A 15,854-nucleotide genomic window follows, 5' to 3' on the forward strand; every position below is an offset into this window, starting at 1 on the left:
ATTAATATGCTATTGTTTTGAATTCTTTCCTTTCATTAAAACACTATTGTTTTGAATTATTTACTATATTAATATGCTATTGGTTTGACTATTTACATTCATTAAACAAACACTATTGTTTTGAATTATTTACTATTATTAATATGCTATCGTTTTGAATTATTTAATATCATTAATATACTATTGTTTTGAATTATTTACTATCATTAATATGCTATTGTTTTGAATTCTTTCTTTTCTTTAATTAATTATTGTTTTTGTTTTGTTTTCTTTTCTTTAATTAAAACTATTGTTTTGAATTATTTACTATCATTAAAACACTATTTTTTTAATTATTTACTATCATTTATATTTTATATATTTTTTTTTTTTTAAATATATATTGTTTTTTTTTTTATTTTTTTTTTTTTTCTTTTTTTTTTTGTTTTTTTATTATAGTTTTTTTAATACTTTTTTTATTTTTTGTTTTTTTTGTATTTTAATTAGGAATGTTGCTTTGGCAAGTAACTGAAAAAATAAGTTTGTTATATTTTATTTTGATTAGTGTTTATTTTAATTCAATAAAATAAATAATTTTTAATAGTTTTAGTTTCCTTTTTTTTTTTTTTTTTTTTTTTTAAAAAGAGCAATCAAATTCAAAAGCTCAAAATCCACTCCAGCTTATCAATCATCAATGACTCAAAGAAGTACATTTGACCCATTTTATGTGACTCCTGGCAGAATTTCCCATCTTTTCCACATCAAAACTTTTATGAAGAAACTGACAGCTTACTTACAATGAAAACAATTCTGTCCAGCAAGAGCAGTCATCTCTCCTGTGAGCTTCACTGCACTATTATGACCAGAAAATACATGGTTTCCATTAAACAAAACATCAAAATGTCAAACAACAAATTCCCTGTTAAACCTTTTTCTCCATTTGATTGATCACAATTCAGTGTTTTTCTCCACGCACGATTGTAAACGTCACACAGATGGCCATTCTGTTCTAAAGGGAATTCAGAACTGAAAGTGATCTAACAAAACAACAAATGCTGGTAGATTGGATTGTTTATTTAATCAAGACAGATGAATATTAATAATGCATGGCCTGTTTGAGCTTCTGTATGTTTGGAAATGTTTGCAATGCCAATTTGGTCCCATTAGAGTAGCATTAAAGCCTTTTTCCAAAGGAAAGTCGTCAGTGATCTTCAAAGGGCCGATGGACGCTGGAAAGTTCAGATCAGATCAGACTGAGAATGAACACACACCTGACGCAGGACAGCAGATCTGGAAACGCCTCTGAAACTCTGCGTTTGATGCCGAGATCAGTTTAAAACATGAGTTCAGCCATCAGAACGAGTTCTGTTGTGGAGTTTCGACTGTGGCAATAGGAAATAGGATAAAGTGGATTGCAAACATTATTGTTGCACTGTTTTTTTTGTTTTTTTTTTGCATGCATGCATGCATTAAGAGCCAACTTTCAAGTTGCAAATCTATTTCATGCATAAAGAAGACTGAATTATTGTTTCATGCTGATTTACAGTAAATCCCATTCCACAGAGGAAAAACCACAGAATTTTCGGTTTAACTTAAATTTCATAAATTTATGCATTGCAGATTTATGTGTTTTTGCTCCAAATATGTCACATTTTGGAAGCAAATTGGATTGCAAACTTTATAGTTGCTCATGTTTGTATGCATTAAGAGTGATGAGCAATTTCGAACATAATTAAATGTAAAGTTTAATTTCTCCTTCTCTAATCGAACTAAGCAGAATTGCAAAATATTTTTGAAAATACATAAGCTCACAGAATAAAAAGGTCATGCATTATTAATGTTTCAGTAAAGTGTCATTCCTGCTGCTAAAATGGAAATAAACAGAAGTGGATTTTTCATGCATGAAGAATTATTATTGTTTCATGCTGATTTACAGTAAATGTCATTCTAAAGAGATTGAATACCACTGAATTTTCAGTTTTACTTGGAAATTTGAAAGTTGCTGTATGCAACGTAATGCATTAAGTCTATAGGGTTTTTTTTTTTTGCATGCAAAATGTTTAACGTTGATTTAAATGTGATTCCAAAGAAATAATAAAACAGCTGAATTTTCCATTTCACTTAGAAATTTCAGAAGTTGATGCCTTGCAGATTCAATTCAACATTGCATTTAATGACTTGGACAAATGAACTTCCTCATACAAAAGCACATCCACTAATGTGAATGATCTCAACAAATTAAATCTTTAAACACTGTATATGCATACATGCAAAATTAAAACAAAAACATAAAAAACACTTTTCAAACATTTCAAAGATATATTGATTCACTTTTTATTCGAAAAGTTGAGTGCTATCTATCGACACATCTGTCACCACACATCACTCATGCCACAGTGAGCAATGTGTGTGTGTGTGTGTGTGTGTGTGTGTGTGTGTGCATGCGCATTCAGACCAATCAATTCACAGCTCACACACACACACACACGCTCTGAGACAGATGGCGAAAGATATTTAGTGTCTCAGTCATGCATGGCTGTGGTCACAATATGAGCAACAAACTAAAGAGAAAGTGTCTCAAAACAGGACTGAGCTGATGATCTGTATACAGTACAATGTTTAAAAAACACACTATTTACATGTGAAAGCAACAAAGAAACATGGAGTACTGTTATATATGTGCATGTACACTGTAAACAATACAATAATTCTTGAGTTACAGGCATGCAAACTTAGAAAAGAATATTAATGCCATTCAGAAAGGCATTTTCTATTCAAATGTTTGAAAACTGAATGCAGTTTTACTCTTGGAGCAACACTGAGATGCCAATATCTCTGTAGATGAACTACACAGGGGTTTAAAATATTAGATACTAAACAAAAAGTTGGTTAAGAACCAAATTATAAAAGGATATTATGATATATTTAATACTTCTTGAGTTACAGGCATGCAAACTTTGGGGGAAAAAAGCAAAAATGTGACTTTTCCCCATTTTTGAACTGTCACCGTTGGAATATAATGCAACAAAGATTGAGAAAGTCAACAGATTTTACTAATAAAGCTACCAATCTCTGCGTAGAAATAATATAATTATGCTGCCATCTTTGTAAAGTCATATTTAGCCCCCTGTAACTTTGCTCCAAACCTCATTTTGTCCCCCTCTACAAAATAGTGCATTACTACATTCATCCATGGAATTTAATATTTTGGTTTTCATCACTATTTTTTTTTCTTTTTTCAGTCTTTGTGTATATGTATTTGACGTTTTGACTGCCACAGATGTATGTAGTACTAAAGTTTACTATGCTGAAAGGGGTTTTAGGGACTCAGATCACCTCTTAACCATGGTAAAATCACTGCAAAACTTTTTGGAAATGCATGAGTATAAATGACCAAAACATAGTTAATATCTAACTCCAAACTCCCAGAAGCCAAAGGTCGATGGTTTGACACAAGGCCTTCAACCGCTGCTCACATGGCAACAGTTTTATATCTGACACACAATTGAAACCTCCTGTTTTCAGGCAGTTTTATAAACATCAAACTGTGCACTTTGCTAAGCTACAGCTGCGAGATTTAAGAGGAACGATACCTTCCATGCAACCCTTGTTGTGCCCACCAAAATGTGCTCTAAATTTTGTCCAAACTGCATTCAGAGATCTCCATGACCTAAATAACTTGATCCAAGAGTCTTTCACAAGGACACAATGTTTGCTTAGAGAAACGCTGCCAAGCACTTGTGTGTTGAAGCAGAGATGCGGCTGCTATGTTTATTCAGATATACATTTCAGCAAACGCCACGGGCGATACAGTCATTACAGCAAAAGTAGGTTTAACTGCTTAAGCACCCTATGACTTCCCAGCGGCTCTTATGTAACCTGATGTTTCCCGTGAATTGAGCGTTTACATTGACAACGATTTGAGTTTGACCTAAATACCGCAGTGATGCAACAAGCCCTGATTTTCCAAAACGTTACTCCTAAACTAATTAGGGCTCACCTGAGGAAAACAACCACATGTATAGGGTGTTTGCTGCAGGATGACACACACATTGTAATTTAGTACTAACTGTTAGAGGTTTGTAATAGGGCTTCTTGAATTTGCAAACATCATTAAGAAACATTTAGATAATCAGTTTAAGTGCAGCAGATCTTAAAGCTCAATTTCACTCCTGAGAGAGAGAGAGAGAAAACAGACCAAAAACCAAAATCTTTAGCATAATGTCTCAAACACAGAGCTTTAAAAACACTACTGGCACTAGTAACACCAAGGTCATGGGTTCAATTTCCAGGGAAAGCTTTAACTCTATAAATGAACACCTGCAAAATTGTTATGGATACATAAAAACGATGTTTTTAAAACACACATTTGATTCATACATTCAGATAAAACCAAATTAATTTTGATGCTAATGAAAATGAGACCAACATTCATCCAATGAAACACGGAAAAATCCAATGGAACAAGCAACTGTTCCAAATGCATTAGCAACTGCCTAGCAACCACTAACAACAGCTTAGCAACAGCTACCTAGCAACCCCTGATAACACCTTGGAAACTGCCTAGCAACGCCTTGGCAACAACTTCCTAACAACACCTTGACAACTACTTAGCAACCCCTAATGACACACTGGCAGCTGCCTAGCAACTTCTAATGACAACCTAGCAACTGCCTAGCAACCCCTAACAAAACCTTATCAACTACCTAGAAACCCCTAACGACACCTTGGTAACTACCAAGCAACCCCAAACTTCACCTTAGAAACTACCTAGGAACCTCTACCAGCACCCCAACAACTACCTAGCAACCCCTAACAACACTTTGGTAACTACTTAGCAACACCTAAAGACAACTACCTAGCAATTTCTGAAAATATCTTAGCAACTACCAAGCAACCCCCCTAACAGCACTTTAGCAACTAAATAGCTACTCCTAACAATACGTTGGAAACTGCCTAGCAACCCTTAATGACACATTAGCAACTACCTAGCAACGCCTTAGCAACTACTTAGCAACCTCTAATGACACATTGGCAACTGCCTAGCAACTCCAAAGAACACATTAGCAACCTCAAATGACATCTTGGCAACTACCTAGCAACCCTAACAACACCTTAGTAACTGCTTGGCAACATCTAGCAACATCTTAGCAACTACATAGCAACACCTTAGTAACTACCTAGCAACCCCAGCAACCTCTTAGCAACTACCTAGCAACACCTTAGTAACTACCTAGCAACCCCAGCAACCTCTTAGCAACTACATAGCAACACCTTAGTAACTACCTAGCAACCCCAGCAACCTCTTAGCAACTACATAGCAACACCTTAGTAACTACCTAGCAACCCCAGCAACCTCTTAGCAACTACCTAGCAACACCTTAGTAACTACCTAGCAACCCCAGCAACCTCTTAGCAACTACATAGCAACACCTTAGTAACTACCTAGCAACCCCAGCAACCTCTTAGCAACTACCTAGCAACACCTTAGTAACTACCTAGCAACCCATCTTAGCAGCTAAGCAAACCCAAAAAGCATATAGAATTGTTTTAGATTAGAAAAGGTAAATCTACGCATCAAACTTCAAACCGCTCTGTAGGATGCTGCCTCATCAAATTCTGATGTTCAGCTACAGCAGCCATTAAAAGAAAACACCCTTGTTCTGCATGCATTCTCTTCATCCAGTGGAGATTTGTGCAAAGATGTATTTTCAATGTATTGTAGTCTGAACATACAAAAACTTAGACTTACCAGCTTGCAGCATAGTAGTTCAAGTAAATATTGATGCAGGCGTCTCCATGAAACGTCAAAACAAACAAATTAGGTTCTCACTTAGTTCATCCAAAACTCCTGGATACATTTCAAAGACTCTTATGGTTAAAACTAACAAATATTACCCAATTAAATGATCTGTTACATCAACAAGCAACTGTTCCAACTCTATAGCAACCTCTAGCAACACTTTAGCAACTAGCAGCCACATATTGCACCAGCTTTGCAACCACACAGCGAGGCATATAGAATTGCGTTTATATCCACAAGGCAAATGAAACCTTCAAATCTCTCAACAGGATGCTGCCTAAGCACAAATGCTTTAATGCACAATCTTCATTACGATTATATTATGATGTATTACGAATGACAGCAATGAGCTGGTCTGTTAACCCTTTCATGTGCTGCGGTCATTAAGAAAAAAAATCATCTATTCTTTTACTGCATGCAGTTGAGTGCACACAGCTGCTGACCGTGCACCAAAAAAAAAAAAAGTAAAATATTACCAGCTTAACTGGATTAATGTTTACACAAAGTCCTGTAACTTTACCAGAAGGAAACATGATGCATTTTATCAAATGAATGATACAGCTACAAAATTATATAGGGTAAAATCACTATGCATACACCAAATCACATGGTACAAATCATTCAGTGATTTTATTGCATTAACAGTCGCATCTTAACACTAATAAATTGCTTGCTTGATGATATATTTGATGACAGTTCTGATCTACACTCCCGTCAGTCTTTGCAGAAGTTGATCAAGCCTTTATGCCAGTCAGTGCACAACACGCATGAACCAGTCAAACCAGTTTCCACAAACTGAAAAAAGTCACTGAGTTGTATGCATGACATGACATGAACCCCAAAAATACTGTTTAGATCACATATATTATTCTTATATAAAGTCTGATAGTGGTTACTAGGAGAAACCTCAAAAATGACCCTTGACCTCAAGCCTAGGAAACCAAAACTTTTTGGATGGTTTGTTGAAAATTCACGACATTATGAGAAAGATTCTTCAAAAAACATCTAAAAACACAACAAAAGCAAGAATCACTTTTAAATGTAGAAGTGAATGATATTCTAGTGCGCGTCTGGATCAAGTGCAGCATCCACATTCAGAGTGCATGAAAACCCACAGACGTATTTCTATTCTGTCCTGTACCTCCTTCCTTCTGCTCTCGGCTCCGGGTCTGGTGATGAGCGCCGTGTCGCCGCACACCACCGCCGCGTCCTCCACGAACACGCAGTCCGGCAGCGCCCTCGTCCGCGGGGGCAGCTCCACCACCTCCAGCCCGAGCCGGTGCTTCAGAACCGACACGTATTTGTCATGCTCCTCCTGCGCTTTGAGCAGGTCCACCTCCAGACTGCCGGTCCTGAGCGCTTCTTTAGCCAGAGACTGAGGGAGCGCGCGAACCACCGCGTGCGTAAAGCTGCCGAACCCGGACATCAGCCCAGCCATGACGCCGCTCCAACTGCGCGATCTCTCGCTCCGAGCCCTACGCGTCGTGTTTTATTACTGGACTGTTTTGTTTGTTTGTTGTTTGCTTGTTGTTGTTTCCCGTTGTGGTTCTACAAGCGCTCGAGCTCTGAAAGGGCGACAACTGCGCGCTGATGACATCAAGGACGCGCCCAACGCGACGCGCACCAATGTGATAAGAGATTTGTACATCGAACAAACAAAATGTACCAAATATGAAAGCAACACCTTTAGTAACTACCTAGCAACCCCCCAGCAACACCTCTTAGCAACTAGCAACATAGCACTACATAGCAACACCTTAGTAACTACCTAGCAACCCCAGCAACCTCTTAGCAACTACATAGCAACACCTTAGTAACTACCTAGCAACCCCAGCAACCTCTTAGCAACTACCTAGCAACACCTTAGTAACTACCTAGCAACCCATCTTAGCAGCTAAGCAAACCCAGAAAGCATATAGAATTGTTTTAGATTAGAAAAGGTAAATCTACCCATCAAACTTCAAACTGCTCTGTAGGATGCTGCCTCATCAAATTCTGATGTTCAGCTACAGCAGCCATTAAAAGAAAACACCCTTGTACTGCATGCATTCTCTTCATCCAATGGAGATTTGTGCAAAGATGTATTTTCAATGTATTGTAGTCTGAACATACAAAAACTTAGACTTAATTCAAATTCATCCCTCACAAACTCATTTAGACAAAGTCAAGCAAATAAACTCACATTCTTATTTTAAAGAATGTGACCTCAAAATTCACATTTAAGACTCTTAAAGTAATAATGGCTCAAAAATGGCTTTATATTCTGGTTGTAAGACTACAAACTGAAAAACTCTACTCCCTACTGACATACAAATAAATCCAAAAGATATTATATATTGATCCAGATTAATAACACACCTCGTCTACACTCCATCAGCGCTGTTTCACAGGCTCACAACTGAGAGTTGAGTTTGAGCAGCTTGAGCGCCAGACACACACCAGATACTCCCGGACCGGATTCATCCCACCGGGAGACGCACACAGAAAAACACACAACTACAGACTCGAGAACAACTGGAAGCGTAAACTAGACCTAATGCAAGAAAATGAACAGAGAAAAATATCTGCACTGACTAAAATAACATTAAAAAGATTTGCAAGAAGAACAAAACTGCAACTACAAATAATATCAACAAAAAAATTAGTAAATATACATATATATGAACTCATTCAGAGAAAATAATCATATGGTACATTTAGAGATAAGTAAATAAGAAATCAATGACATCACAAAACAAACCCAGCTTGCAGCATAGTAGTTCAAGTAAATATGATGCAGGCGTCTCCATGAAACGTCAAAACAAAACAAATTAGGTTCTCACTTAGTTCATCCAAAACTCCTGGATACATTTCAAAGACTCTTATGGTTAAAACTAATAAATATTACCCAATTAAATGATCTGTTACATCAACAAGCAACTGTTCCAACTCTATAGCAACCTCTAACAACACTTTAGCAACTAGCAGCCACATATTGCACCAGCTTTGCAACCACACAGCGAGGCATATAGAATTGCGTTTATATCAATAAGGCAAATGTAACCTTCAAATCTCTCAACAGGATGCTGCCTAAGCACAAATGCTTTAATGCACAATCTTCATTACGATTATATTATGATGTATTATGAATGACAGCAATGAGCTGGTCTGTTAACCCTTTCATGTGCTGCGGTCATTAAGAAAAAAATCATCTATTCTTTTACTGCATGCAGTTGAGTGCACACAGCTGCTGACCGTGCACCAAAAAAAAAAAAAGAAGTAAAATATTACCAGCTTAACTGGATTAATGTTTGCACAAAGTCCTGTAACTTTACCAGAAGGAAACATGATGCACTTTATGAAATGAATGATACAGCTATAAAATTATATAGGGTAAAATCACTATGCATACACCAAATCACATGGTACAAATCATTCAGTGATTTTATTGCATTAACAGTCGCATCTTAACACATTAATAAATTGCTTGCTTGATGATATATTTGATGACAGTTCTGATCTACACTCCCGTCAGTCTTTGCAGAAGTTGATCAAACCTTTATGCCAGTCAGGGCACAACACGCATTGAACCAGTCAAACCAGTTTCCACAAACTGAAAAAAGTCACTGAGTTGTATTTATGACATGACATAAACCCCAAAAATACTGTTTAGATCACATATATTATTCTTATATAAAGTCTGATAGTGGTTACTAGGAGAAACCTCAAAAATGACCCTTGACCTCTAGCCTAGGAAACCAAAACTGTTGGATGGTTTGTTGGAAATTCACGACATTATGAGAAAGATTCTTCAAAAAACATCTAAAAACACAACAAAAGCAAGAATCACTTTTAAATGTAGAAGTGAATGATATTCTAGTGCGCGTCTGGATCAAGTGCAGCATCCACATTCAGAGTGCATGAAAACCCACAGACGTATTTCTATTCTGTCCTGTACCTCCTTCCTTCTGCTCTCGGCTCCGGGTCTGGTGATGAGCGCCGTGTCGCCGCACACCACCGCCGCGTCCTCCACGAACACGCAGTCCGGCAGCGCCTCGTCCGCGGGCAGCTCCACCACCTCCAGCCCGAGCCGGTGCTTCAGAACCGACACGTATTTGTCATGCTCCTCCTGCGCTTTGAGCAGGTCCACCTCCAGACTGCCGGTCCTGAGCGCTTCTTTAGCCAGAGACTGAGGGAGCGCGCGAACCACCGCGTGCGTAAAGCTGCCGAACCCGGACATCAGCCCAGCCATGCCGCTCCAACTGCGCGATCTCGCTCCGAGCCCTACGCGTCGTGTTTATTACTGGACTGTTTGTTTGTTTGTTTGCTTGTTGTTGTTTCCCGTTGTGGTTCTACAAGCGCTCGAGCTCTGAAAGGGCGACAACTGCGCGCTGATGACATCAAGGACGCGCCCAACGCGACGCGCACCAATGTGATAAGAGATTGTACATCGAACAAACAAAATGTACCAAATATGAAATATGTTTCTTTGTATTTGTATTTAACAAGACTGATAAGATGTTTTTAATAGGACATGTTTTATGTAAAAATTTTGAATTATGTTTCTTTGTACCTTCCCATTCAAAAATATAGATGTAAACCATTTACCCACACCCTATATTTAAATAACATTTAAAACATGAAGAAAAAAAGGTTGTTTATGGAATTATATTGTTTTGTGATTTGTGTATAGTCTCAAATTATTTTTTATCTTTGTTTTTGTCTAATTATTAAGCTTCACATTTCTCAATTAGAGGCCCAAAAATGGTGCCATTTAACTTTTCATCACTTATGACATTGAAAACTAGAAATATCAATAAAAATGGGTGCAACTGAAGCTTGGATTTTTAATAATAGTAAAGTTTTGATCAAACGGCACTTTTTTAATCTTTTATGCCATGCAAATGACATTGATTCTTCACCAATGCAATACAGAACTTTTCATTTTTAAAAACCCAAAATGAATGAGCATGCTCCCTTTTTTTATATAGCCGTGGTTTTGGATTTACAGTACGAGTGAAATAAGGTCTGTGGTTCAAATGACTTGAAGAGTCATACAGTACAGTCATAGTTCAAATATGTATTTCAGCACTGATGTGTATTTTAAAAAACATAGGCTGCTAAATAAGGACTACGAGGATGTACTTCAAGCACTTTTGGGGAAGTCGTGGCCTAGTGGTTAGAGAGTTCGACTCCTGACCCTAAGGTTGTGGGTTTGAGTCTCGGGCCAGAAATACCACGACTGAGGTGTCCTTGAGCAAGGCACCGAGCCTCCAACTGCTCCCTGGGCACTGCAGCATAAATGATACCCACTGCTCCGGGTGTGTGTTCACGGTGTGTGTGTGTGTTCACTGCTGTGTGTGTGCACTTTGGATGGGTTAAATACAGAGCATGAATTCTGAGTATGGGTCACCATACTTGGCTGTATGTCACGTCACTTTCACTGTAGTCCTTATATAGCCATTTAAACCCACAGGAAATTCCTGAGGGATCCCATGGAGAACTGACCATCTGTCTGACAGTCTGAGGTCATGACTGAACAGCTCTAGTGCAGCGTGCTGCATTCGTTTCAATCGTTAGTGTCATGTCTATAGCGACTGACACACTGCCATTGACCACCACCACAAGACCTGCATGGATTAAACAAAACCATCAGACCTTTGAAATATACTTGGCACAAAAATAAAATATAAAGATAATCATGAAAAACACAGGCTCTTTTATTGGCATTTTTGGTTCCCTTTAACATCAATGGAACATTTCCATTACACAAAAGGTTATTTTGATTATTAAAATGTTCTTCACACTAAGAAGAAAATAGTTTTTTTAAAAACTGATCACTGTAAAATGGAGCCCTGCACATGACATGCAGAAAAAAAACGAGAGAGAAGAAAGGAGAAAAAGTAAATTGTGTGCATGATTTACTAATTTGTTTGTAAAATGGAGCCCTGCACATGACATGCAGAAAAAAAACGAGAGAGAAGAAAGGAACACAACATCTCATGTACTACACATTGTGCTCGACAACCGATATAATAATTAGTTTCGTGGTGCACATTAAATAATAAGTTGTTCTACTTCCTGTCCGCGTTCTCATAAACCGATGTAGATGCCTCTCACTTTAAATGATTCCATGCAACACTGTAAGGCTTTTGAGACTGTCTCTATAACTCAAAATAAAACCCAATTAAAGTGTCTCTATCCATAATGTAACGTAACGTAACGTAACGTAACGTAACATAACGTAACATAACATAACATACAACATAACACTACACAACATATCAATACACAGCACAACACAACACAACACAACAACACAACACAACACAACACAACACAACACAGCACAACACAGCACAGCACAGCACAGCACAACAACATAACATAACATATAACATCACAACACAACACAACACAGCACAGCACAGCACAGCACAGCACAGCACAACACAACATAACATAACAAAACATATAACATCACAACACAACACACACACACAGCACAACACAGCACAGCACAGCACAACATAACATAACATAACATATAACATAACAACACAACACAACACAACACAACACAACACAACACAACAGTGGTTCTCAACTCCAGTCCTCGGGACCCACATTTTGTTTGTCTCCCTTATTTATCGCACCTGATTCAGATCATCAGCTCATTAGGAGAGAGATCCATGAACTGAACTGAGTGTGTCAGATTCAGAAGAAACATTCAAAAATGTGCAGAGCAGTGGGTCCCGAGGCCTGGAGTTGAGAACCACTGCAATACAACACAACACAACATAACACAACACAACATATATATAAAATAAAACACAACATAACATAACATATAACATAACAACACAACACAACACAACACAACATAACATATAACATCACAAAACAACACAACATATAATATAACATAACATATAACATTACAACACAACACAACACAACACAACACAACACAACATAAAATAACATATAACATAACAGCACAGCACATCACAACACAACAACATAACAACACAACACATCACAACGCAACACAACATATGACAACATATAACACAACACATCACAACATACAGTATAACATAACATAACATAACATAACATAACATAACATAACATAACATAACATAACATAACATACATAACAAACATAACATAACATAACATAACATAACATACATAACATAACATATAACATTATACATAACATATAACAACATAACATAACATAACATAACATCATAACATCATAACATAACATACCATAACATAACATAACATAACATAACATAACATAACATAACATAACATAACATAACATAACATAACATAACATAACATAACATAACATAACAGATTTATAATAACGCCGGACAGGGAGTAGAATGGATCATCATTTTGTGTGCAGAATATACTTTATATACTTAATAATTAATGCCTTTATTTTATTTACTGAAAGGTTATTTGAGGAAATAAAAATGGTTCTTCTATGCATCGCAATGAAAACTCCTTTTGGAAGCTGTATTTTTATGTCAAGTCACATTTATTTATAGTGTTTTATGCATATTGTTTGAAAGCTGCTTCACACTGATACGTTTTTTCTTGGTTATATATGAATGTTAACGGAACATTCCATTTGATCATTTTGCAAACATTACAGGAACGTTACTTTTGAATGTTCTCTGGACGTTCTGAAACAAGTAGTAACATTTAAAAAAAAAGTTAGATGAATGTTCAACTAAAATGTTTTTTAAACAAAAACATTCCAAGAATGATGTAAAATAATACTTTCAGAACATGAAAGCATTATTTTTAAAGAATGCTTTTAGAACATTATTAAAGACCAGATAACTTTAAACGAATGTTACTGAAAGAAAGTTAGCTTGTAACTTTGAGAGAACCTTGCCAGAATGTTCTGAGAACATTGGTAGCTGGGGAAGCTAACAGAAGACAATAGTGTCATTATTCAGCTCAATGCAGTTTAAGTTTTGTCAAATCGATAATATTAAGTATTTAATATTAAACTTCACAATCAATGGAAACTTTCTGTTGCACTTTATAGTGGAAAACGTTTCTTTGGATTATTTCTGAAGCACAGCTAATATAAGAACTGATTACTGAAAAGTTCTTTGAGGAAACCAAAATGATTCTTCTTTTGTATCACTGTGCAAAGCCTGTATTTTTAAAAGTGTACTGATATGGGATGTGAATTGTTTCGTTCACACAAGGATTCTCCATTTTATAAAGGTTTTCAGAGCTCAGGTCACGCTGTTTGTGTGCACGGCTGGAATTCCTCTTTTCTATGGACATTCCTCTGTCTTTCCATCTTTCCATCGAGTGCGGCTGGAATCATTCTCCAGACATCCTTGAGTACATTCCTGCACACCCCAGGAACAAAGTTTGTCTTTTCTTGTTCCAAATCCACTCAATTATCCAGACCGGTCTAAACATTCCCGGAGCCCCACATTCCATCCTCTCATTCCGTTCCCCCCTTCCATCCCTGAGCTCCGTTTTTCCATTCCTCCGGCTTTCCCCTCGGAGAGGAAATATGCGGGTTGAGGAAAGGCGAGCAGGTCCTAGCGCACCTGGCACACAGCTTGGAGGGCCGTAAAAGATGAATGAACTTTGAGCTTCAAAGACCTTTTGGAACTGGTTTTCGGGGGCTAAACATATTCTATAACGACTCTCTCTGCATGAACTTTATACAACATCCGCTAAGACAAACCTCTGCACCATAATCCAATCCTTACTGTTACAGAACCTACTGAGCAGCATCTCAAACATGTCTGAAATGTGCTTTACATTCTTTTTTTCACATTTATTAATTTAGCGGACTTGTTAAGATGTATAAAATACAAACAGGCGGAAACACATTTATAATGCCTAAAAATGCTGTCTAGGTAGGCAGCTCACTAGGTTTTGGAACTGCTAAAAATGTATTAAGTCGCTAAAATACATTAGTATCATAGCAGTTAGTTTTCTAGCTGTTCAGATCCCATTAACAACATCCTAGCAACCACCCAGACCACCCTAGCAACACCCAAGTAACACTGTAGCATTGTAGCTGATAGTTTTCTAGGCTTTCAGACCCTTTGGTAGCAACGGCCTAGTAACTTCCCAGACCACCCTAGACCACCCTAGCAACGGCAGTTTTAGCTTTCAGACCCTGTGGTAGCAACAGCCTAGTAACTTCCCAGACCACCCTAGCAACGGCCTAGTAACCACCCAGAACACCCAAGCACCTTAGCTGATAGTTTTCTAGGGTTTCAAGGCTTCAAAACCCCCTTAGCAACCACCTAGCAATGGCCTAGTAACTACCTATAACACCCTAGTATCACAGTAGATAAATTTAGCATTTCAGAACCCCTTAGTAACCACTTATCAATGGCCTAGTAACCACCCAGACCACCTAGCAATGGCATAGTAACCACCCAGTCCACCCTAGCAACAGCCTAGCAACCACCCAGAACACCCTAGTATCAGCCCTAAAGATTTACTATGATATCTATAGTTTAAACCAAAAACAACATTGTTAGATACATTTATTGTTGTTACTACTATAAAATCACAATGAAAGTAGTTTAAAGCAATGTATTCAACCAGCTACTCAACATCATCTCACTATCAGCTCTATGAGTTTCTATTAGGTCATACGGAGTGTGACATTCAGCTGGAGCGTGTGATTTCATGACTTCATACTGAAATGATTCGCAGCAACTTTCCTGAACAAAACCCCCATGCAACTATCATACAAATCAAGCGGTCCAGAATCCCAGACTGTAAACAGCTCAGATCCCACAGGATAAACACTTTCTCCTTACAGTCGGAGGAAGCGCATGTCATGGCAAAAGTATTTATCTGTGAGCAGCTGTGTGATACAGTGTAGACTGTTAAACTTCAGCATGAGGGGAACATTCCACTCATCATTAATACTATTGTTTCTAAGCATTGTTATTAAGTAGGGTGTTTATGCTAAATAAATGATGTCTGCTTGAAGACAGGAAAGGCTTTCCTGAAAACCAGACTTACGATTTCTGCCTTTCACCCTGCCAACCACATAGCAACACCCTGACAA

The 15,854-nt window shown here is 37.5% G+C and overlaps 3 protein-coding genes across 3 annotated transcripts in view; 1 reads left to right on the forward strand and 2 right to left on the reverse strand.

Moving 5' to 3' along the window:
- Positions 1-7,224, reverse strand: part of LOC109064222 (N(G),N(G)-dimethylarginine dimethylaminohydrolase 1-like) — a 60,070-nt gene extending 52,846 nt beyond the window's left edge. Inside the window, exon 1 of the mRNA XM_042713919.1 lies at positions 6,924-7,224. Coding sequence (XP_042569853.1) covers positions 6,924-7,220 — 297 coding nt within the window. The 5' untranslated portion in view covers positions 7,221-7,224. The remainder of the gene's footprint in view (positions 1-6,923) is intronic.
- Positions 1-15,854, forward strand: part of LOC109085971 (protein phosphatase methylesterase 1-like) — a 576,397-nt gene that overhangs the window by 136,454 nt on the left and 424,089 nt on the right. The window lies entirely within an intron of this gene.
- Positions 1-15,854, reverse strand: part of rnf150b (ring finger protein 150b) — a 581,444-nt gene that overhangs the window by 129,245 nt on the left and 436,345 nt on the right. The gene's annotated exons all lie outside the window — the stretch shown is intronic.

This window comes from Cyprinus carpio, chromosome A23, assembly GCF_018340385.1.
Source record: "Cyprinus carpio isolate SPL01 chromosome A23, ASM1834038v1, whole genome shotgun sequence".
NCBI lineage: Eukaryota > Metazoa > Chordata > Actinopteri > Cypriniformes > Cyprinidae > Cyprinus > Cyprinus carpio.